Source organism: Corticium candelabrum, chromosome 14 (assembly GCF_963422355.1).
Source record: "Corticium candelabrum chromosome 14, ooCorCand1.1, whole genome shotgun sequence".
Classification (NCBI taxonomy): Eukaryota; Metazoa; Porifera; class Homoscleromorpha; order Homosclerophorida; family Plakinidae; genus Corticium; species Corticium candelabrum.
The window spans coordinates 2040244-2062866 of NC_085098.1; the positions used below are offsets into that span (position 1 = coordinate 2040244).

At 43.4% G+C, this 22623-nt stretch overlaps 7 protein-coding genes across 7 annotated transcripts; 3 read left to right on the top strand and 4 right to left on the bottom strand.

The window, feature by feature from the left end:
- The first annotated feature begins 1986 nt into the window (after positions 1-1986).
- LOC134189940 (zinc finger protein 627-like) lies at positions 1987-2841 on the top strand. Its single transcript, XM_062658337.1, has 3 exons — positions 1987-2260; positions 2419-2547; positions 2678-2841. Exons 1-3 carry the CDS (start codon positions 1987-1989, stop codon positions 2839-2841), a joined length of 567 nt encoding a protein of 188 aa, XP_062514321.1.
- Positions 2842-4476: 1635 nt separating this feature from the next.
- LOC134189942 (uncharacterized) lies at positions 4477-5291 on the bottom strand. Its single transcript, XM_062658340.1, has one exon. The coding sequence runs from the start codon at positions 5289-5291 to the stop codon at positions 4605-4607; it is 687 nt and encodes a 228-aa protein (XP_062514324.1). The 3' UTR covers positions 4477-4604.
- Positions 5292-6898: 1607 nt separating this feature from the next.
- On the top strand, positions 6899-11147 carry LOC134189944 (uncharacterized). Its single transcript, XM_062658342.1, has 2 exons — positions 6899-7110; positions 10745-11147. The coding sequence occupies exons 1-2, from the start codon at positions 6899-6901 to the stop codon at positions 11145-11147; spliced, it is 615 nt and encodes a 204-aa protein (XP_062514326.1).
- Positions 11148-14209: 3062 nt separating this feature from the next.
- LOC134189946 (uncharacterized protein K02A2.6-like) lies at positions 14210-14830 on the bottom strand. The gene has a single exon (XM_062658345.1). The coding sequence runs from the start codon at positions 14828-14830 to the stop codon at positions 14210-14212; it is 621 nt and encodes a 206-aa protein (XP_062514329.1).
- Positions 14831-16930: 2100 nt separating this feature from the next.
- LOC134190182 (uncharacterized) lies at positions 16931-18572 on the top strand. Its single transcript, XM_062658617.1, has 8 exons — positions 16931-17007; positions 17269-17335; positions 17391-17458; positions 17533-17560; positions 17647-17691; positions 17766-17878; positions 17941-18004; positions 18185-18572. The coding sequence occupies exons 1-8, from the start codon at positions 16981-16983 to the stop codon at positions 18286-18288; spliced, it is 516 nt and encodes a 171-aa protein (XP_062514601.1). The 5' UTR covers positions 16931-16980; the 3' UTR covers positions 18289-18572.
- An 8-nt stretch (positions 18573-18580) lies between these two features.
- On the bottom strand, positions 18581-20970 carry LOC134189601 (neural cell adhesion molecule 1-like). The gene is made up of 4 exons (XM_062657922.1): positions 20844-20970; positions 19827-20168; positions 19294-19569; positions 18581-19224 (listed from the first exon to the last, which is right to left on the bottom strand). The coding sequence occupies exons 1-4, from the start codon at positions 20899-20901 to the stop codon at positions 18902-18904; spliced, it is 999 nt and encodes a 332-aa protein (XP_062513906.1). The 5' UTR covers positions 20902-20970; the 3' UTR covers positions 18581-18901.
- Positions 20971-21331: 361 nt separating this feature from the next.
- Positions 21332-22622, bottom strand: LOC134189566 (proteasome maturation protein-like). Its single transcript, XM_062657878.1, has 6 exons — positions 22570-22622; positions 22428-22510; positions 22043-22103; positions 21877-21978; positions 21610-21703; positions 21332-21524 (listed from the first exon to the last, which is right to left on the bottom strand). The coding sequence occupies exons 1-6, from the start codon at positions 22570-22572 to the stop codon at positions 21451-21453; spliced, it is 417 nt and encodes a 138-aa protein (XP_062513862.1). The 5' UTR covers positions 22573-22622; the 3' UTR covers positions 21332-21450.
- Between the last annotated feature and the right edge of the window lies 1 nt (position 22623).

A 22623-nucleotide genomic window follows, 5' to 3' on the forward strand; every position in this document is an offset into this window, starting at 1 on the left:
TAATCCATCCAGGCTGGACTCTGGAGCTACTCAATTGTGCATGCATATGTCTGTGTTTGTTGGTAGTAGCGGTTTTTACTGCAAAGACTTGACAGCTGCGGATGTTATATTAATTAAACTAAAAAGCACGACTGCAGTCATCCCACTGAAATAAAAAAACTATATAGATGGCGGACCCATATATGGTGTTGTCGATCTATAGTGCTGTCTGTGCATGGATTCAATGAATGAGCGTATTTATTAATTACTTTGCATGGATTCATTGTGAAAGCAAGAGCTCTCATCTACCTAGAGTGTCGTGAGTGGGGACAAAATCGACAAACGTCAAAACATGAAAACTTGATAGACGCCTTTTGTAAATTAACCCTAAGGTAACACGCTACTGAATGTGCCGAACTTCGTAATGAACTTACTCTATGTCTCATTGTCTGCGGTAACAAATTGTTTGCGGTAACTTGGAAAATCACTTCTAGGAATAATGGATCGAACGCTCTCAGTATTCATGTAAATACCAGACACTATACTGTAAATCAAATTTGCCTCGTCGTAATACCTTAGACGGCTCCTTTCTTTGTTACTGTTCCTGGAGAGCTGTTAGTTATTCGGTAAGATTAGTGCAGTAAGTGACGTAACACAACGCTATAGAACGGATATGTGTTCTGTTGTCATGAGATCTTAATTAAGACTTCGAGACGCATCCTTCTTTCTCAAACCGTACATTTCGAAGTGACTAGGCTAACACTTCTGTTTCCTTACCTTTTGTGCTAGTTTATCTAACACTATTGAAAATTATTAATTAATATTTTATTTATTTATTAATTAATATTTTATATAATTATTAATTAATATTTTATATAATTATTAATTAATATTTTATATAATTATTAATTAATATTTTATATAATTATTAATTAATATTTTATATAATTATTAATTAATATTTTTTAATTATTAATTAATATTTAATTTAATTATTACTTAATATTTAATTTAATTATTACTTAATATTTAATTTAATTATTACTTAATATTTTATTTACATACTAGCAGAGTAACCCGTACATTAGTGATTGAGAGTGTAGATAGTATCCCGTTGAAGACAAATGAAAATGTAACCGAGTTTCCCGTTCTGGATAGGTTGTAAACGTTTCAACCAGAATTTGGAAAGATTGGCTTCAATCGGCAAGAAATCTTGGATCGTTGCAAGCGATATCTAGAGACGAAGGATGACGACACATAGAGTTTGCACGGGATGTGTGGGCGTGTGTTCGATTCTTTGAATGAACTGGAAGGTGCAGCGCTAATTATATATAATAGCTCAAATTATATTTTAGCCAATCAACCAGGACTCGTTCTTTAGCGCACGTTACGTCAGATCTGCTTTTTCAACCAAGCTTTGTTCGTTATTACTAACAGTAGTACTAACTGTAAGTATAATCCTCACTTAAGGACAGGTTGTGACGCATTTTCTACAGTGCATGGACACAATAGATGCGTGCTTCGATCAATGCATGGTGTGCGCTAGATGTTTTTGGTCTCTCGCTCGATCTTATGACAATTAGCTGTTGTCGATTACGTGTATCTAAAGCTTTAGAAAAGGCGCTTTTTCAGTGGTGCTGCTTGTAATGTACTGTAAAGTGCTAGCATATCCCGTATGTTGTTACACCAGCTCTTGTCTATGCGATTATGTCCTGAGTTTGCGCGTCTAGACTATACCGAAAGCAGCCTTGATTTGGCTTGAATTCTGCCTCTGCAATCTTGGGAAAGTGAAAATTTTGTGGAACCCCATCGCACAGAAGAAGGTTCTAGCTAGTAGCAGAAACCGAGTTAATTGGTGACTAATCGTTGCAAATTATTGTCTTTTTAACTTAACGTACGTGTTTATTTTTCGTAGCCATATGAATGCAGTGAGTGTGGAAAGGACTTTACTCAATCTGGTAAACTACAACAGCATAGGAAAATACACACAGGAGAAAGACCCTAGAAATGCAGCGAGTGTGGAAAGAAGTTTTTTCGACCTGGTCATCTAAAATTCATATGAGAGTGCACACAGGAGAAAGGCCATATTCATGCAGTGAGTGTGGAAAGAAGTTTACTCAATCTGGTGCTCTAAGAGTCTATACGAGAATGCACACAGAAGAAAAGCCATATCATAGTTTTCATCGAAAAGAAGAGAAAAACCATTGTGAAAATCATGGAGAACTCTTTCATTTTGTGGCACAAGTTAAGACACCAAACAGTTCGCACTCAAGAAGACACGGTTGTGCAAAAGGATATATAGATTTGATATCATCCTCAAGCAAGTCCTAATCCAACTCTAATACTAAATTTTTAGTAGTACTCATTTATCTGCTCAAATTGCTGCAGGTAATGTGTTTTATGTCAGTTTACTCAACATTTATGTTATTTTGTTGTTAGTGTTTAGTGATAGAAGCTTATTCACATTTCTATCCATTCCTGCCAATGGTGTTTGCAGCTCATCTGTTGCTTTCTCTATGTTTCACCATCCCACTATAGCTGTGACATATGGTGTAACTGTGTCTACAGGTAGTGACATGTTGGTGATGGAAAAAGTTGTAGCATCTTTGTCTGATGTGCTTGATGCATGATTCAGTCGTGAACGATGAGATGAATGTACACGAATGAGTTGACTTTTGTTATGGCATTGCTTGTGCAGTTGACTATTTGCATCATCAAGTGGGAATCATTCACGGCTACATCAGCCCTACCACTGTATTTATCACATCTCGACTGACCGCCAAACTGTTAGATCCAGCAGCATCTTGTCTCATGCATGATAAGATATGTCAACGTGCTGATGTCGTCATTTTTGGAGTATGATTAGTCTGATAAGAAGCCAAGGGATAAAGCGGTGTCTGTCATGGAGCTGCTTGAGTTAAGTTAATGGACTATCTGGCGTTATATTTTTTTCTCTACCCTGCAGCTAGTTGAAGATGATGGACTTCCTTGGCTAGCTCCACTCCCGACTGCGAACACGTAGATAGATATCTTTCTCTCTTCGCAAGAGGACTTGAAAGTCAGTAGGTAGTCCATCCAAAAACGTATCTCGAGATATAATTGCAGCAGAATCATTCTCAACTGCAGATAAGCTAGTCCTTTCTAGTCCTGTCACCAATATAACGGTATGAAACCATGTAACGCAGACATGGCAGGATGGAAGAATGAATCTAAATTTCTCTGTAGTCGTGTTAAATACCCATCCTTAAGATAACGTGCGCTATAGACTCTATTATATGACTAAATTGCACAGTACCATGCATCTATCAGTAAGAATTACTTCATCAATATGGTTTGTTCCGTCACAGGGGGGAGTGACCGGCTGGACTCTTGAGCCTACCCCCGCTTGTGAACATCTTCCTACGCCACTGTACGATATCCGAGTGTCCCGTCCCGAGAAATTAGCAGCGAGTTTCTTGTTCAGAGTTAGATATCCGGGCAGAAGAAACTTGCCAGTCACGTGCAGTTCCTCACTGGGTTAGTCGGTTCCCCGCATAGTGTTCGGTACGTGAAAGCTAGTTACACATTAGATATCTTAATTGCAGCCATTTCGACAGTCCGTTGGATGTCGTCAGTTCAAAGACATTGCTGCCGTTGTAGGAAACAGGTGTAGCGAACGTGGAAACTATATATTCGACCCCCGTACACGGACAAACAAAGGTAGGCGTATTTTCAAAGACCCGGATATGGTCAAAAGTCTTTCTTTTACCTATCGTCGTCGCCAGTACTAGACGACACGCTCTGTGCGTACCGTCCAAGGTCATGAATGATCATCTAAATTTGGTGGACATACGATGCGCTGTTGTAGAGAAATTCGCGCGCGAGTTGAGGTTAGCCTCAAAGGGGACCCAGCTGAGTAGGACGTCAAAACTATAATAAGTCTCATGTTGTTCTCCGTCAAAAGCCACCCCCGTCGGTAGCAGTTTCAGACCGATCTGCCAACCGGTCTTGCCGTTTTGCATTGACAGACAGACAGAGGGGTTTCTGATATAGTTAGAGAAGATCATGACAGATGGATGCCTAACGCTCCTGGAAGGGCGTCATGATAACTAAAGCTATAGAACAACAAGCAGTTTCATAAGCAGAAACACTTAAGAGGTTTTTTCAAATTTCCTCATTTTCTGTAGAGTCTGTGCATCATTCATATCAGATATCTTATGAATTGCATACATTGTCTAGTTACTCGCCAAGTCTTAAGACTTTAATTTTTAATCAGGACGGTATAAATTTTGATAAATTTATAGGTTTTTAATTTTCTAACAAACTGGGTAGATATCATTTCCACAAACTGCTGGAAAAAATCGAGCGTTGTACTCAAAACGTGGCTGGCTGGCTGGCTGGCTATGTTTGTTACGCTCAGGAATGTGCCACGCCCTCAATACGGTCCAATCAACGATCAGTGTTTGCAGTTGTCGCTTTTGTGTTTGCTCGGTGGACACAGGTTCGATTAGTTAGAGACTCACTTGTTATTACACACTCTACAACGCTCACTAACGTACTAACCAAATAGTGCTATGTCTAATTACTACATACCATGCCAGCTAGGTCTAATCTAATTAAGTGTCATACACTACACTCCTCTCCCTTTAGTTTTTTCGATACCTGAGAGGTAGCTGTCTGTTCTCTCGAGTTGGATATCTCCTTTGACTGATTTCCTTCTGAGGTTCAGTTGCTCCATTGTCTGTGACTGGATCTTTAGTCTCAGTGGATTTCCTCATAACATGCTCCTCATCTGTAGTCTCCGTAGGTGTGAGTGTACTTGCTGGAAGTGTAGGATCTTCTAACACGGGTCCTGATGAATCTGGTACGACTGTAGCTGGCAAGATATCCGGTTCTCCTGGCACAATCACTTGTGTATTGGTCGCATCTCTTGTTATCAAGTGATCAATATGCACGTATCTTATGTGTCCGTCTACATTTACCAAATAAGATGTCGGTCCCAGTCGTTGTGTCACTCTTCCTGCGAGCCATTTGCTTCGACCATCCCTTCTTGGATTCCAGACAGAAACAGTGTCTCCTGGGCCCATTTCTCTTACATTGGTTGTAGCCTGGTTAAATTCTTCTCTTTGATGATCTCGTATCCTTTTCCCAGCTTCCGGTTTCAACAGACTCAATCTCGTCCTAAGAGAACGTTTCATCAGCAACTCAGCTGGAGTCTTTCCAGTCGTCCCATGTGGGGTAGTCCGATAATGAAGTAAGAACAATGACACTCGGTGACTCCATGTTCGCTCCGATGGCTTAGACTTCAAGCTCTTCTTTAATTCCTGTACCATCCTCTCCACCTGTCCATTCGTGGATGGGTGATATGGTGGGGTACGTTGATGGTGGATGCCATTTGAGCGCCTAAACTCCTCTGATAGGAATTGAGGTCCATTGTCAGTTACCATACAATATGGTATTCCATGAGTTGCAAATGTTCTTCTCATACATTCTACTGTCTAGCAAGCAGTAGTATTCTTGTGTAATTCATGGAGCTCTGGCCACTTTGAAACGCATCTACTAACAATAAGTAGTGTCTTCCTCCCTACTCCGCAAAGTCTGCGTGGACACGTTCCCAAGGGCCTTCCGGGTATATCCAAGGATGAGTTGGCGTTGAAATTGCAGGTTTATTCCGTTGTTCCTGACACGTGGAACATGATCTGACTATACTCTCAACATCTCTGTCCAAGGCAGGCCACCACACAAAATTTCTAGCCGTCGCCTTCATTCGCACCATTCCTATATGTCCTGTGTATAGTTCAGACAATACTTGTTTTTGTAGTGAATATGGAATCACTACTCTTCCTCCATATATTAGACATCCCTCGGTAATAGATAACTCGGTTGACCTCTTGGCATAACTGTGTAGTTCAGGCGACCCATTGGTTGGCCATCCCTCTAGAGTATACTTCAATATACTCTGCAAAGAATTGGATCCTTGGCCGTGGCTTGTTTCACTTGGTCTGCTGTGACTGGCAAAGTGTCCAAGTAATTTATATGGTACGTAATTTCGTTAGGATCGATCCCTTCCACAGGCAGTGGAAGTCTGGACAGCATGTCCGCTTCTCGATTGTTTATTCCGGGAGTAAACTCTAAATCGTAATCATACACACTCAGTATACTATTGCCCAACGCTGCAATCTAGCAGCTGCCAAAGTCGGGATCCCTTGTTTCGGTCCTAATATTTTAAGTAAAGGTCTATGGTCTGTCACTAGTGTAAATTTACGTCCAATCAAATACTTGTGGAACTGTCGTACACCGTTGATAAGAGCTAAGGCTTCCCTTTCCAACTGTGCCTAACCTCTTTGAGTTGAAGACAATGTTCTGGATGTGAATACAATTGGTTGTTCAGTTCCATCTGGCATAACGTGCGTTAAACAAGCTCCTTCTGGCGAGGCGTCACACTCGAGTCGTAATGGTTTTGCCAAATCGTAATGCATTAGACAGCTCGAATTCAATAGTTTCTCTTTGCTTTTTCAAAAGCTTCTTGTTGTGATTTCTTCCAAATCCATGGCGTAGACTTCTGGAGTAGTTTGTACAAAGGTTGGAGAGTAGTTGAGATATTCGGTAAAAATCGACCATAGTAGTTGAGTAAACCCAAGTATGACTTTAATTGAGTTACATTCTGTGGTTGGGGAGCCTCTCTAATTGCTCGATACTTAAGCCTAGTTCACAATATTGACGCCGACGTCTGGCGTCGTCGTCAACTCGACATGGTGACGCCGACGTCAGCGTCGTCCTGTTCACAATATCTTGGACGTCACGAAGTTGCGCGTCAAGGTTGGTCTGGGGTATGGAGTCAGATCGCGCACGCGTGGCTAGCCATGGACAACGAGTCCGTTCTCTTGCTGCTTCACTTGCGACGTAGAAGCAAGAAGGCCAAATCAAACACCGAAGACGTATGTGGGTACGTCCAATATTTCAGCAAAGGCGCCAACAAGGTGATTTTCACCAGTTACTACAAGAACTGCGCCGTAACGACCCGGAAAGCCGTTTCCGTTTTTTGAGAATGTCCAAGGAGACGTTCGATTGTCTTGTCGAGAAAGTGACCCCTTCACTAACAACAAGGTCCTACCGAAGTGAAACAAGAGCAGAAATCTCTCCAGCTGAAAGGTATCCTAGATCATTATACTGTAATTCGAACTCTGTGCTTTCCTGTCTGTCCGTATGTCTGTCTGCCTGCCTGCCTAGAAGAATAAGTACAGCTCTAGGAAATCCGGTACTTTAATTTAACTGTCAGTAGCAAGCCAGGAAATCTGGGACGGCGCCACACTGGATGTCCTAGGAAATGTGGTATGTATGTTGTCTAGTACAAATACCTGATACGTTAAGAAATCTGGTACAATACTCAATATGTTGGAGGGAGAATTTGATACTAAAATTGTAATATTTTGAAAATTTGGTAGATCAGGTATTTATTTGTACAAAATATCCTAATTGGGTATGCATACTACATTTCCTAGCATAGTAGATATATACCAAGAAATTCTGTCAAAGATTCAAGTATCAGACCTGTAGTATTAGGAGTATTAGGATGACTTCATGAGATGAGAAAGTACACGCAAAAGCATTAAACCTCATAATGTGCTTGCATCTAGAACTTGTTCAGTCAGCATATTTGTCCTTTCCTAATTAATTACTGCCAGATTGGGCGTGCTACTTCGTGCCATTTATGCTTGTGTGTGCTTGCTTGTAACATAGAGGTACCCAAACTGAAAATTGCAAACAAGCATCCTATCTTTATCCGGGTTACTCTATTCTTTAATCAAGACAATGGCTGTAAATCCTGAAATCATGATAGGCAGAATTTCAGGTATTGTTGCAGAGTCCTGTTTATCTGTACCCTTGTGATGGCCCTGCAAATCATTTGCCCCTCTGTGTCCAAGGAGATGAAAACTGCCAGTTTAGAGTGGCAAGTCTGCTTCTCACAGGTTGTCTGTCTGTGTGTCTGTCTGTCTGTCAATACATATATTTTCAAAGAACAACACTACTACATTCTAGTCTGGCCCAAACGGCCGACGCCATAATTTAACTACGTGCGAATGAAGAATGTCCCAGTCTTGCCAACTTTCTGCTAATTACGCTAGCATTACACCTTTGCAAAGCTACCGACATGCATTTACGCCACAATAACTTAAATTCATGACTGTTCTTTCTTCCGTCTTCGTCTATAGACTGGAGTGACAGGCGGTGTAGGAATTGAGCTGCCTCTGAGCCCCAACGTCCGAAGTGTTCGAACACTAATGGATGCATTTGGAGGGGAGGCCCCAGACGTCCCTTTCTTTGGCGTATTTTTCTGATTTCTTGACCTCACGGGTAGCTGCGGCCGCGCCGTCTTCCTGAGCTGCTCGAGAGATCACATGTAGTGCCCATGGGTGGGCCACCGAGATGTCCAGCTCAATGTCACAACCCTGTTGAGCGTCAAAGACAACGATGTCGGGGCGGTCGTCGCTATTAACGTAAAGATTCCTTGGTTCCCGCTGATGGGACATCTTCAAATGCTGTAGACAGTCGCTCCAAACACTAGACAATGTCTCGTGAGTCCATATTGGCCCACCGCCGGTCTTACATGTGAGAAGGTGATAGCCGTCTTTATCGATGTCTTTGTCGCATTCGCATACAGGGACAACAGAACCGAGGGGCATTTCAAGACCCAACCTCATGCGTGTTGCTAAGCGAAAATCGCTGGGTTTTAATGCAAGCTTCGCAGAAGAAGGTATTGAGTCAAGCCATGCGCCTGCTCCAAGTCCCTGTAGCGACCCGAACCGAGCAGCTGAGCGCTGAGATAGTGGGTTTGAGAGAATAGACGACACAATTTGTTCCATTTGCTCCGATTTTAGCTTTTGCTGTAGCTTTTTCGGGTTGTTGATAAGTTCAATGAGGCTCTATTTCCTGGCAGGGCCTGCAAAAGATGAGAGGCGATTGATCCGTTGTGACCTGGATGTTGGACTTCACGAGAGATATTTTTGACTAAGTCTGTGAGATCACCAAATGATTGAGGGAGGTGAGCTAGAGAACGGGCCCAACTTGATACAAACGCGATTGGACAAGTTGACTCCATAGAGGACATGCCAAACCCACCGTTCCGGATTGGCAATGTTGCTTGCAGCCACTGTTGCTCCTCTATATCGTGGCAACAGACCAATTCCCGGAAAGTTGCCTTCGTTAGCTCATCATGAAACCTGGTAGCGGGTTTCAGCAGAGTGGGATACACTGAGCGAGCAAGATGATTTATTCGATTTGTGTGGCAATAGCGTAGAATTAGCATACCAGACTGGGGGTCATCCAAGGAAGCAAGCTCGTCACATAGACCCTGTCCTCCTTTAGCAAATTCCAAACAAGTCTCGGTGACATAGTGTTGATGACCAATGGGAATCCCCAATATGATTGTTCCAGAAGACACAACTCGAATAGCTCTATCGAGATGGGGATGGTCTGGGAGACCATGGCACAGAAGCTCGCATTTTTCGATTGCTACGTTGAGACCAATTTCTTTTAAGCTAGACTCCGCATCGTTCAAGCATAATAAAACATCCTCCATTGGCCCAATAAAAAACATATCGTCCAAGTACGCTAGGACACGGGTGGATGAGTGGTTCTTCTGGAGATCCAAAAGAAATGGATGCAAGGCGACAGAAAATAGCATGGGTCCAAGGGGGTCCCCTTGGTGGATTCCTTCCTCGGACCGCAGAATGTGAGCAATTTTCCCGTCGTTGAAAACCAAAGGACTGAAACCGGCATACATTTGATGGACATGTTGGTAGATGTCGGGGAATGCTTTTGCAACTTCAGGTAATAGATGGGATCGTGATACCGAGTTGAAGGCATTTTTCAAGTCCGTTTTTAAGATGACCCAATCAAGATTGGATTCCAGAAGTAGACTAATATGATGTACAATAAGCTCTGGTTCTCCTTCGACCGCTACTCCATGTTGGAGGGGAGAGGGGAAGGATGAAAAGGATTCTTTCTTTTGTAGACACAAAGTCTTAGCCGTGAGCCGCCTGATACACTCGCCGACTGCGATTGGCCTCACATCACCAGATGGCTTCGAGAGAGCAACAAGTCGAGAAGCTGAAAGGAGCTCGACTATGCCGTGAGGGATAGATCCACTTGCAATCAGGTTACAGACAGTAAAGAACTTTCTGGCTGTAGTAGACCTACTCGCAAGTGCCTTGAAATGATCAAAGTTCCATCCAGACGGGCCAGATCCGGAACTCTTGGGAAGTTTGGACAAAGTAGAAAAGAACAGTGACTCAGAGAGACTGGCAGATTGAGGCAAGACTTCTGGACAGGGCACACTCTTCACTCGAGCAGGGTGCTTCAAGGACAGCTTTACAACCGTTTCTGCAGAGACTGGAGCAAGGCCAGGACTCAAAAGCAATTTTGCTGCTCGGGAAAGTTCACCACATTTAATCAGCTGAAGAACTTTCTTACGATTCGTTGAAAGCTTTGATTGCATTGATGAAGACTTGAGAAGAGGTCGTTGAAGATGTAAAAGCTCTTCCCACTGAAAATCAAGAAAGGAGAGAAACTTAGGTCTTTCCTGTCTAATTGCAGCTGCACCTCCTCTTTTGTGACGGAGAATCATTCGTGGTATGCACAGAAAGAGCTTCCATCCTGCTTCGTCAGTGGGGTCTTGTACGATTCTCGTCTGTCTGGTTGGTTCTTTATTTGTGCGATAGAAATTGCTTTTGACTCCTAGAGCATTTAGAGTGTTTGAGGCTATTGGTTGCTGTGTTTTACATAGGTCGGCTATGACATTGAGGTATCTAGCAACAGGAAGCTCTCAAGTGTCTCTTTCCTTTAATTTCAGAGTTGGTCACTCGACAGTTTGCAGAATCATAAGAGACACTTGCACTGTACTCTGGGAAGTGTTGCTACCTCACTATGTTAAAGCACCATCAACTGAAGAAGAGTGGAAAGGAATAGCAACCGATTTTGAAAAGATTTGGAATTTTCCGAATTGCATTGGAGCAATTGACGGAAAACATGTGATTCAAGCGCCAGCTGGTGCTGGGTCCGTGTACTACAATTATAAAGGGACCCACTCTATTGTCCTTATGGCTGTTTACGATGCGCATTATCGCTTCCTAATAGTTGATGTAGGAGATAGTGGTCGGCATAGTGATGGAGGTGTTCTTGCACATTGAGCATTCGGGCAAGCACTAGAGTCTGGCACCCTTTCATTGCCATCGTCAAGAGAATTGCCTGGCAAAGCAACAAGGGCTCCATATGTATTTGTAGGCGACGAAGCGTTTCCTCTACGGACACACATGCTTCGGCCCTACCCAGGCAGGAATCTGCCAGATGCAAAGGCTGTGTTTAATTACCGTCTTAGTTGAGCTCGAAGGATCATTGAAAACTCTTCTGGAATTCTGACAGCTAGGTGGCAACTTTTTAGAAAGTTTATCGTCGCTCAACCAGAACATGTAGTAACTTTTACTAAAGCTGCCATTGCTCTCCATAATTTCCTACGGATCACCGAATCTACAGTCTATTGCCCAGTTGGTTTTAGCGATGCAGAAGGTAGTGTAGGGAATGTAGTGGAAGGAAGTTGGAGGGCTGAAGTAAGTGCTGAAGGGGGATTAGAAAGAGTAGGGCAAGTTGGGAGCAATAGATTTAGTCAATCAGCAGCTGAAGTACGAGAGTGCTTCAGCAACTATTTCATGTCTCCCCAAGGACAAGTTGATTGGCAGTACCATCACATTCATCGAACATCTTATCACTAGATGTATAGAGTGAATTAAAACCGGCTTTTCTAAAAGCCAACAATATAGATCAGAGAGAGCAGAACTTATGCTTTGGTTGTCATTCATGTACATTGCATGAATGTCATAGCTTTCCACTACTGCAACTTCTTCATTTCACCATGGTAGTAGTTTGAAACATTTAGAGAAAGGGTATTTAGTTACCTTTAGAAAGGGTATTTAGTTACCTATTTGCTTAGATTCAAATCTCTTGAAGCGATTAATGGCTTTTAAAAAAGCCGGTTTGTGAGCAGCCTGTAGAGAGATCAGGTTGTGTGTGTGTGTTGGATGGGAACTCTGTATAGATTGATGATGATGTATTGTGCTGTTGTGGGTGCTGTTCTGGAAGGAAAATCAAATTGTTCGCAGGTTCATGCTGCTGTGTGGGACTGAAGTATAGATCGTCTTCAACTTCTGTTAGCGCTTGGTGTACTTTCATTGTAGCGAAGGCTTTCCTTCGTCCGTCCAATTTCCGTTGCCTGGCTGCAACAGCAGTCCAAAATGATGATCCTCATCCATATGGATTTTTTGGTTTGGAAATGATGGATGATAGCTTCGTCAACTTCATCATAGCCTCTCTTCACCCTTTTGCCTCTTTTGGATGGGAGATCAGAGGATGGGGAGGAGGAGGGGTAGAGAAAGAATCTAGAGACGGGGATGATGATGTTTGACTAGAGTTGGGATGGTGAGAAGTTTGGTTGTCACATTGGTAAGAGGAAGGTTGGCTAGATGATGATTTGTCAAGATCACGTTCCATGGCAGAGCACCCATCTCTAATACAGCTATAATATTTCAAACAAAAGCACTCATAAGAAATGAATGCCACAGAGCAGATGCGGTAGTTTTATTCTTGTTTCCTACTGTAATTATTGTTATTATTATTATTATTTATTATGTGTCGTTATGCCCCTTCATGATGGGCAAGTGGGGTCTTTACCCCCATCTGGGCGCCCACCAACCTGACAAGTGAGCCAGCACAGAAAATATGAAGAATGAATTCGACAGATAGAGCATGCGTCTTTTACACCTATAGTATTCTCATGCACAGAACGATGCAGTAAGCTGCTTACAAACACAAACACCTTCTTGAAGCATTTTGCATCAATGTTAGGTGAAACGCTTCATTCCACATACAACATGACAGTCAAACTGGCTTCGCTCCAGAATCTGCTATGCTCTTGTTAGATCTGCTGTCATGAGCTTGAGAGGATACACAACAAATACAAATATGAAGGAGGCATCGATCAAGCTGTGGCCACTAGCTGCCTAGTTCACAAACTCATTAGTAACTTTCTTTGCTTACAAAGTAGTTTTCTCTAATACCCTTATTAGTATCTGATTGCATTTATAGCAGATGTTGCTAGCACAAACACTCTAGTTTCAGTGCTTAGTGTTTCATTGCATATGTAGCAGTATGAACGTAGTGCAAATCTGTTCAAATATATGTTGTGTATTATTATTATTGTTGTTTTGTTGTTATTATTATCATTACCTTTGGTCATCTGTCTCTGAAAGACATGTCCCGACCTCTCCATATGTTGCCAAAGAAAAGTTTGTGTCAGTCCTAGAATTTGATTCCGGCAATCATATATTATTCTACACAGTTATCTAGACACCTACAGCTTAGATACAAAAATTGCCAAATAGCAACTGGAAAGGCAGAAACTAGAAAGGCAGACATACAGACAGATAGACACACCTCTAGATAACACAGTGACAGACAGCAGACATATACATGCCCATGCAGGGAAGCACATTGACACACAGAAACAGAAACAACCAGATTCATAGACAGACGGACAGAAAGGCAAGCAGAGGGCATAGACAAAAGGCATTGAGCTGCAGACAGGTTATAAGCCAACTTATATATGTGGAAAGAACAGCAGATGGATGTAGTATAGATTGACTCACTGTTGGTGCTTCATCGTGTCAGCCAGCAACATCAAAATCTCAAAATACTTCCACGAGGAAGTAGTTGGTGGTCCACTGTCACCAGAGACACGGTGCGTGGTTTTCTCAGCTCCCTTACAAATCTGTCTCTGAGAGACTTCCATTTCTTCATTGCCAGCTCAACGGAGATGTCCAATTCCCTGGCAACTTCCTTCCCTCCATGCGTTCTCCTTAACTCTAATGTCTCTGTAGGAGCGGGAAGTTATCTGCCAAATAGCAGTCTGTTGCCTCACAGCCTCAATCAATGTTTCTTCCATTCTAAGGGGAAACTAAATCCGGGATGCTTACAGCTCTGCTAATTCGCTAAAAATGCCCACGTGGTTACATTTGACGCTGACCACTTCCAGTTTTTAACGCTGTATTCCTACGTCATGACGGGGCGTTGACGTTGCCCGAGCCACTTAGTTGTTGTTCACAATACTACGTCCACCTGAACGTCACGCCCCGTTGGTGTTGACGTCAGCGTCAATATTGTGAACCAGGCTTAACTCTCCAATGGTCTGAGCCCCTTCTCGCTAATTAGGTGCCCCAAATACTCCACTTCCGGAAGTGTTGAATGTGCACTTCTCTTCTTTTAGTCGAATACCTCTCTTACTCAGTCGGTCCAACACAATGTCTAACCGCTGGTCATGTTCCTCCTGGCTACCTCCTACTACCAGTAGGTCATCTAAGTAGCATATGCATCCTGGAATGCCTGCTAAAATTTCATCCATGGCCTTTTGCCAAATAGCAGGTGCAGATGTGATTCCAAACGGCATCCTTGTATACACAAAGAGTCCCTTGCTAGTATTGATTGTCAAGTATGCCCGAGAGTCTGGGCTAATCTTCATTTGTTGGTATGCCTGTTTCATGTCCAAACGAGTAAAGACTCTTCCCCCTGCTAGGGTTGAAAACAGGTCTTGCGGATTAGGCATTGGGTAGCATTCCGTCTCTAGGTAAGGGTTCACACTAACTTTGTAGTCACCACACACCCGTATCGACCCGTCAGCCTTCCTTACAATTACAATAGGTGATGCCCACTCGCTTCTGTTAATTTGTCGAATTATTCCCTCCTGTTGCAAACGATCCAGTTCTTCGTCTACTTTGCTGTGTAGGGTAGGGTACCGGTCGCGGTCTATGGAACTTTGGCACTGCATCCTGTCTTAGTGTAATGCGTGCTTCGTATCCGTTCAGTGTTCCAATTCCCTTCTCAAACAATTGGGGGTATCTCTTAGTATAATCGGTACCCAGAGTCTTCCGTGGGCTAGTCGGTCTGTCGACCCTAAATAACATGTGCCAATCCAGTCGGATCTGTGAAAGCCAGTTTTGCCCCAAGACTGCTGGTTTGTTTTGAACTTACCATTTTCTCACGTGCAGTCTGGATGCCATAATGGATTGGAACGTAAGCTTCCCCCCTTACCGTCAGTGGTTCTCCAGAGTATGTCTGAAGTTTGACTCTACTCTTCTGTAACTTCACGTGAGTCAGAAAACGCTTGTATTATGTACGCAGGTATCACAGTCATCGATGCCCCGGTATCGACATCCATTGTCACTAACGCCCCCGCAACTTCCATGGTGACTTTAGGTGCGTTCTGTTTGTCTGTCAGAGTATATATCGGATCAATGGTACAATACGCACCCCCAGCTAAATGGGGTGCGTATTCTTCTAGCCTCTATGATACAACGCGCACCCTACTATTTACATACCAGCAAAAACAAGAGTGATATACAATATATCCTGCACACGTTTACTTTATGAAACATTACACTCTTGTCCGCGCGCGCAGAGTCTAGAGTATGAGACTATTTCTTGTCGTGCAAAGTTTACAGAATTACAAAGTAGCTAGGCTATGCTGGAACGGTTCGACTAAACTACAAACTCTACCTAACTCTACCGAGTCAAGAAATGGTAGGAATGTCATTGAGGTTACCGCGGTATCGGGTATCGCGCTGCTAAGTCAACAACGTTGTTTTGTAAAGCTTGCTGCCTGGTTTTGCCATACCTCTCCCTCCACATAAACTCGTCGGACTGCTGATCTACTACATAAATTTGAACGGACTACTGATCAACCTGCAATTTGGCGCGACAAGCTACAGAATTGCTTATTATCCCGGATAAGGGTGTACTAATAAAGTAGGCGTGTACAGGATTTATTGTATATCACTTTTGTTTGCTGGTACGTAAATAGCTTGCTAGCTAGCTAGGGTGCGCGTTGTATCATAGAGGCTAGAAGAATACGCACCCCATTTAGCTGGGGGTGCGTATTGTACCATTGATCCTATATATCATACTCACCTCGTCGTCTTCTTCGACTTGATTCGTTTGGTGTCTGGATTTCGTCGACTTCGTTGCTTGCTTGCGGTTCTGAAATTCCGAGCCATAACTCGCTCGATACTTCTGGCCAGATTGCTTCCGTTTCCTGCAAGCTTTGGCGATATGACCTCTAACGTTGCAAACCCGGCAAGTAGCGCTCTCGTACCAACACTTTTCAGAGTCGTGATCGCGTCCATCACAACGATGGCAAACACGCTCTCTAGCTCTGCTATCCCTGGGAGTGAACCGCCTACCTCGGGATGCGTGCACGGTAAACGTTGTCTCCGCTGCTTGGTATGTTTGTCGACTTGATTGCGGTTCTCCTCGCAACAATTTCAGTTCATGCCTTGCGGTTTCGTGCGCTCGAGTTAGCGACAGTGCCTTTTCCAATGTCAGGTCTCGTTCTGCTAGGACCTTCTGCTGTAGGCCTTCGTGTCGGAGGCCGCACACCGATCGATCGCGTAACGCTGTGTTCGGGCTGTCCGCGAATTCGCAATCTTTTGCTAGGCGGCGCAATTCTGCAACGTAATTTGCAATCGATTCGCCCTCTTTCTGCTGTCTCTTATAAAATTTGAACCTTTCGGCAATAACTATCTTCCTCGGTTCGTAATGATTCTTCAGCAATGTGATGAGTTCGTCGAGGGTCTCATCTTGTGGTCTAGCTGGACTGACGAGGTTAATCTACTCTCGTACTACACACTCTACAACGCTCACTAATTAGCTAACGTACTAACCAAATAGTGCTATGTCTAATTACTACATACCATGCCAGCTAGGTCTACTCTAATTAAGTGTCATACACTACAATCGCACATTACAAGTAGCGTACTTAAAAGAAAAATAACGTCTACACAACAATCCTATTGTGGTTTTCAGAAGGCTTATGCATAGCTGTGAAAGCGACACGACGGTGTAAAACTGTCACGTGTTTAGTCTACAAAAATTCACGTGACGCGCGTACTACTAGATCCGATATTGCAGGTCTCCGAGTCTATGATGTCTACAGTCAGTTACGAGTTGGTAAGAGAGGACGAGAGTGTACTGTACGTACGTATGTGTGAGTACGTGTCTTTCGTACGTACGCACTTGTACACGACCGTAGCACGATTGCACAGACAGACGTAGGTGTAGACTACGTGACTCGATGGTCGTATGCATGTACGCGTCCTTTGTTGTTGCTTTCGTATTAGTAGAAAGTGTTCTATCTAGCGTGACGACACATAGACAGTAGGGTGTCGTTTCGAGGTGGATGAAACTTTAGTTTCTGTTGTGTTCCACAAGATTCCCGATGACGGTTCCGACGAGGCACAGGAAGTGACTCTCGTTGCTGTAGAGAGCAGGAACGAAGGTCCACACCATACATTATAACTTTACGAATTTCACATCAAGCCGAGTATTTTCAGATGAGCGACTCCCACCATCGTACGACGAGGAAAGAGTAATGTTGGACGATATGCGTGATCAGTACAAGGTGTGCATGTTCCCTAACCATATGTTCTATTGAATAAAGCCGCGCCCTATGACATGTGGTTGTCTATACTGTAGGATGAAGAACTCGTGGTTATGAAATATGGTCAGTACACCAATTTGGTCTTCTGAATACTAGGACGCTCCACTATGAATAATTATTTGGTGCACTGTACGTGTTGCATTTTGTAGATGGAGCCAAGGGCACATTTCTTGAATTTTTCATCACTTTGTGGGGTATTCTGTTTTTGTACACGTCCGTCTTTTTGTTCTCTATTTAATCAGTACTTTAAATTTGTGTGCTGTATCAGTGATGTTTCTGCTGTCGCTTCCTGGTTATGTGCTGGTGCTTCTGCATGCTTCGACTGCAGCTGCTCGAGGTGGTGCTCTCTGTGGACTGGGAGGCTCCATCATTGTCTATACTGTGAGTATACTAGGCGGACTGTTGTAGTCGATGATGCTCTTTTAGCCTGTGGTTTGTGGCAGTATTTAGCTGTTTCAGAAGGGATGCTTGAGGCAACCTGGCTTGCCCTTTGGCTTCATGTATTAGGTAGGAGGCTGCTATTTTTGTGTTTGGTCAGTGGTAATTGTGGGTAAGCTGGAATGTCGAGAAGCACTTTGTTCTTGCAATATAGAACAAAGCATGACAAGGGATGCATGTCCTTGACATACCTTTTCCTGTTGTACCTGGTCTTGTCTCACTTTGTTGTTTGTTCTCTTTACACTGCAGGAGTTCTTTTCATGATTCAAGGTTTCCTCATCTATCATCGGGCCAAGCAGCATGCATCTGCTGGAAAGAGATCACCACTGGCAACCGAAGTTTCTGATGACTAGAGCTACTCATTCATTCACCTATCAAATTACGTGATTAATTGGTCGGCTTTGACATCGCTAGTTCAGTCAAGACTAATTCATAATTGTGATTCATATACAAACTCTTGATGAAGAATATTGGGTGTAGTCAGCTATGTTAGAAGGTGAAGTTGTCTCTATATTTGTTGGCTTCTCTGTTTGTTTCTCTTTTTGAACTGGTTTCATTTAGTTACAACTTGTTTGTAGCCTTACATGAACTCTACTGTCTTCCATTACACACAATTGACTAGTTACTCTCAAGTCGACTTTGTAGTGATGCTTGTTTCATCTTTGGTATATTTGTAGGACATAGTCACCTACTATGGCATCATACCAGGCGTACATGTAGAAAGAGAAAATGCTTCTGATAGTCAAAAAGCAGTCATACATAGCCGTCTAGATTCTAATCTACTATGATTTACACTGTCTAGCTAGCAGTCAGTAACGTAATGCCCAGACTGCCAGGATTATAGCCCAAAGGTGCATGGTTCCAATATAGCGGCAATCTCTGCTTTTATATACTTTGCCACATGAAAATAGAGCTACTGTCATTTGTGACCCCACATGAATACATACAGTGACGTTCACCATGGCATTATATCGCTTTAACTGAGAGTCGCACGGCTGCCGTTGTACTTCCTATTTGATTTCTGGCTCTGCATATGACGAGAGTCCTCGTCGTAGACCTCACATTTTGGAGTATTAGTCGACTTGTCAGTATGCTCACGTTTCCCTTGGTCGTCTTCTCGATGTGTATGTCATAGGAAGTGTATGGAGCGTCGGTCGTGTTCACTTCCCACTGGATTGAAGCGTTGCTGTAATTGTTTCTCGCCGTGCACCGCAGTGTCACGTTAGATCCCTCCGTCGTGTTGATGCGCGGTGTGATGTAGATGATGTGTGGCCGGGCGGGCGGCGGGTCTGTAAAACGGCAACAAATTCGACATTAGGGGCTTGCACGCGTGCGTTTATTAGATACGATTTGACAACCTTGAACGGTTAGGGTCGTGGTGGCTTCGGCATCACCGTATTTGTTGCGTATGATGCACGTGTAGTCACCGGCGTCCTCCATGATTACATCTAGAATGCCAAGCATGTTGGACAGAAGCTGGTAGCGTGTGCCTATCGCCGTGTCCAGTTTCTTCCCATTTTTCAGCCACACCGTACGCGGTTGTGGTTTGCCGGCTCCTTCGCAGTAGAAAAATACGGGGTTTCCAACCGTGGTGTGTTTCTTCTTGGCCGACCGTCTAACTATGGTTGGTTTCTCTACAACCAAAAACGGACGTCCAGAAAGAACAAATACTAGTGAATCGTTGCAACAAAGAGCATGCAGTGTGGTAACAAAACTAGCAGCTTCTGCTACCTTTTGTGCGGGCAACGTGTTGCAAATAGGTGGTTAGCCAGTCATTCAATGACCGATCAGTGACACCGCAGTTGCGGTACCGATTAAACGGTCACCATGCAGTGTGAAGTGCAGTACTAGTAGTGCCATTGCAGCTAACAATACGGCGGCGATTAATTACCGTGAACAATCAGCTTGACTTTCCTCGTTTGCGTTTGCAGGGTGTCCTTGAAGTAGACTTCGCAACGATAAGTACCGCGATCTTCTCTCTCAACCGAAAGGAAACGTAGATGACCGTCCTTCGTGACGGCTATTTTCCTTTGCCGTTGCGCCCTCTCGATTTCTTTCTCGTTGCGAAACCATCGAACTGACAAGAGTTTGTGGGTTGAATAGTATGGGCAATCAAAGTTGTCCGGATGACCGGCTAGTGAGTGATGCTTCTTGTGGACTGGAAATGAGTAGTTTTGCAATTGGTCCAAGACGACGTCGGTGGAACGTGGTGACGGGTGAATAAATGGTAAAGCTAGACAGAAGTACGATGAAAATGGATTGCTAAACAGTTGCCTGACGAATTTGGCGGCACTATTGGAACTTCTTTACTAAACTGAGCTTCTAGGAGGCTGTACCCCTTAAAATGTGTAATTTGACTGCTTGGCATAAATTAGTCAACGAGCTAGGCTACAACAACCACGTAGCTACCCTATCCAGTCTACCCTTTTGACTCAATACATCTACTGCACTCTCCAGATTGTACCAGTCGGCGATGTCAGTCACTGCGGAATAACAATAGGGAATCCTTTTCGAAGTCGCAATTGCATGCCAGTAAAGTAATGGAAACGACGAGGCAGATTCATTAAAAATGTATTGGCAATCCGTTGAGAATAACGACTACATGCAAACGTTGCAACACAATGCGCTGGCTGTAACTTGTTTCAACTGCGACCACCACCGGCCTAGTTAGCGACCGCTCATTTCGACGTCGAGTACCGCAACGACAACCGACAGCCATGCATTCGTATGACAAACTCTTTCTAGGGCTCGAAAACTCACCAAGTGCACGCAATGCCTAAAAGAATACTTCAGGTCAAGTAGTTGAGTTAGCTACAAGTTCTCATTTCCATGTACCAAGTCATGCACACTCACTCTACAGTACTCGCCCCCAAACGTTTGACTCACTAATCCGAGCGAGCAAACTTACCATTGACACCTCCGACTTGACAGAACACAAATGCCGAAAAAAGTAGTAGTCCACTCATTTACGAAGAATTCCCGTGGAAGTCTGATGACGGTAAAGAGTGGCTTTATCTATAGGCAGATGTACGAGAAGCCTGGATCTCTGCAACTAAGTCTCAGTATCGTTTAATGCTGTATTTATAGTGTAACTCTACCGGTCGCGTGCCATTGATGCATCCTTATCACACACATGCGGTCAGAGAGACGAGTACGTAAACAATAATTGGCACTGCCCGTCCCATTTCTTACACTCGTTAACTAATTGTTCTAATTGCCGCCACATTGGCCAGCCAACAGGGCTTAATTTCATTGCCGCAGACGTCAGGATAAGAGGAGTGGATATCTGGAAGTGCAGAAAAGTTTGTTGAGACAAGTCCTAGTTATACAACTTGATGGGGTTCTCAAGACCAACACTGGAAAAACAAGTAATCAGGAACGCGGAAGGCAGGAACATTCTGAAAAGGTAATGACAATCTTAATTTGCACAATCTCTACTACAGATGGATAAACCCTAACGTCAATGCTAACAATGTCTATGCAGGAATGCAGAAATCAAATACCGGTAGTACAAGTCATGTCTTTCCACTTGCCTGTAACAGGAACCGATCACTACAGGACTTTTCAGCCACTTCAGGGTACTCACATCCTGCAAAGTGAATTCCATATAGTAACATCAGATTTATTCAGCTCAGCAGGACATCTGTCTAATAACTATTCATCTGGTTTCTTACCACCAAGGGCGTCTTGAAAGCCTAGTACTTCATCTAAGCCCATGACAACGTTTAGCATGACATTGGAGCTCTGCAGGGGAGCCAACCGCCCAACCTACACACAAAATTAAAATTAAATTTTGTAGGTGTCATGGCTGCACATAAAAGTCCAATAGCTAGACATACAGCATGCAGTCTATCAAACTGTAACTGGAAAACGAGTAAAATTAGATTCCAAAGAACAAGAGAATTTATCAGATAGAACTGCCAGACAATGTGTCTACTAACTTTTGACGCCAAAGCTCGCTCCATTCCCAGCCTGAATGGAGCATGAACTCCCTGCAAGTTCCTCAACATTTGTAGATTAAGCTCCTCGAGATTCCTCACATACTACAAATTGTCCAACTTGCATCATTAATTAAAAGACAGGAAGAAACTCAAGACAGTAGATTACATTTCTCTCTGAATCTTCCAGTGGATGCTTCCATCTCGAATGACTCCTTGCAGTCTCACATCTTCAAAACAAACCATATTACCAAAAGAGTAAAAGTGCACTTAGTGTGACGAGTGCATGACCATAGTCACACTCACTACCACGTAGAATATATTGAGCAAGCGTGACATAGTCACAGTGATTCAATGCATGCCGCCTACGGTTACTAGTCAGAATATATGCAATCGTATAGACAACGGCAGGCTAGATCATGACATTGTCACTTCCAGTTTTGTAATCAACGCAGTAGAAGCTAAACATTCCGCGACCGCAGAATGATTAGTCATTCAATTCTCTATAGTGTGTATTCTCCATTATATTACTAAGTAAATGTACTTGTACTCACGGAGTTTCCACAGTAGACCGGGTAGGCCCATCAACCCTCATAGGGTGACCTTCCTTTGGTAAAACAGGAGGGAAGTTACTACTCTGTATATCAACAGCTTGATCAACCAAACGCACTTTTAGACACAACAATTTCAACAAACCATGATCTGACGACTCGACCAACTTTCTCAATATGGTGGGAACGCGCGCTAAGC

What these genes read in the sequence shown, in the direction of transcription:
- LOC134189601 (XM_062657922.1), bottom strand. Translation starts at nt 20,901, where the DNA reads ATGAGTGGACTACTACTTTTTTCGGCATTTGTGTTCTGTCAAGTCGGA. An exon ending in AGTCAAGCTGATTGTTCACG is followed by an intron (nt 19,570 to 19,826) that starts GTAATTAATCGC and finishes TTTTGGTTGTAG; the next exon opens with AGAAACCAACCATAGTTAGA. An exon ending in CACGACCCTAACCGTTCAAG is followed by an intron (nt 19,225 to 19,293) that starts GTTGTCAAATCG and finishes GCCGTTTTACAG; the next exon opens with ACCCGCCGCCCGCCCGGCCA.
- LOC134189942 (XM_062658340.1), bottom strand. Translation starts at nt 5,291, where the DNA reads ATGGTACAGGAATTAAAGAAGAGCTTGAAGTCTAAGCCATCGGAGCGA.
- LOC134189944 (XM_062658342.1), top strand. Translation starts at nt 6,899, where the DNA reads ATGTGGGTACGTCCAATATTTCAGCAAAGGCGCCAACAAGGTGATTTT. An exon ending in GAAATCTCTCCAGCTGAAAG is followed by an intron (nt 7,111 to 10,744) that starts GTATCCTAGATC and finishes TGTTTTACATAG; the next exon opens with GTCGGCTATGACATTGAGGT.
- LOC134190182 (XM_062658617.1), top strand. Translation starts at nt 16,981, where the DNA reads ATGATGTCTACAGTCAGTTACGAGTTG. An exon ending in TGTAGAGAGCAGGAACGAAG is followed by an intron (nt 17,336 to 17,390) that starts GTCCACACCATA and finishes GAGTATTTTCAG; the next exon opens with ATGAGCGACTCCCACCATCG. An exon ending in ATTTTTCATCACTTTGTGGG is followed by an intron (nt 17,692 to 17,765) that starts GTATTCTGTTTT and finishes GTGCTGTATCAG; the next exon opens with TGATGTTTCTGCTGTCGCTT.
- LOC134189946 (XM_062658345.1), bottom strand. Translation starts at nt 14,830, where the DNA reads ATGCAGTGCCAAAGTTCCATAGACCGCGACCGGTACCCTACCCTACAC.
- LOC134189566 (XM_062657878.1), bottom strand. An exon ending in CGGTCTACTGTGGAAACTCC is followed by an intron (nt 22,104 to 22,427) that starts GTGAGTACAAGT and finishes TTTGTTTTGAAG; the next exon opens with ATGTGAGACTGCAAGGAGTC. An exon ending in TGGAAGATTCAGAGAGAAAT is followed by an intron (nt 21,979 to 22,042) that starts GTAATCTACTGT and finishes GACAATTTGTAG; the next exon opens with TATGTGAGGAATCTCGAGGA.
- LOC134189940 (XM_062658337.1), top strand. Translation starts at nt 1,987, where the DNA reads ATGCAGCGAGTGTGGAAAGAAGTTTTTTCGACCTGGTCATCTAAAATT. An exon ending in TTCGCACTCAAGAAGACACG is followed by an intron (nt 2,261 to 2,418) that starts GTTGTGCAAAAG and finishes TTTTGTTGTTAG; the next exon opens with TGTTTAGTGATAGAAGCTTA. An exon ending in TGGTGTAACTGTGTCTACAG is followed by an intron (nt 2,548 to 2,677) that starts GTAGTGACATGT and finishes TTGCTTGTGCAG; the next exon opens with TTGACTATTTGCATCATCAA.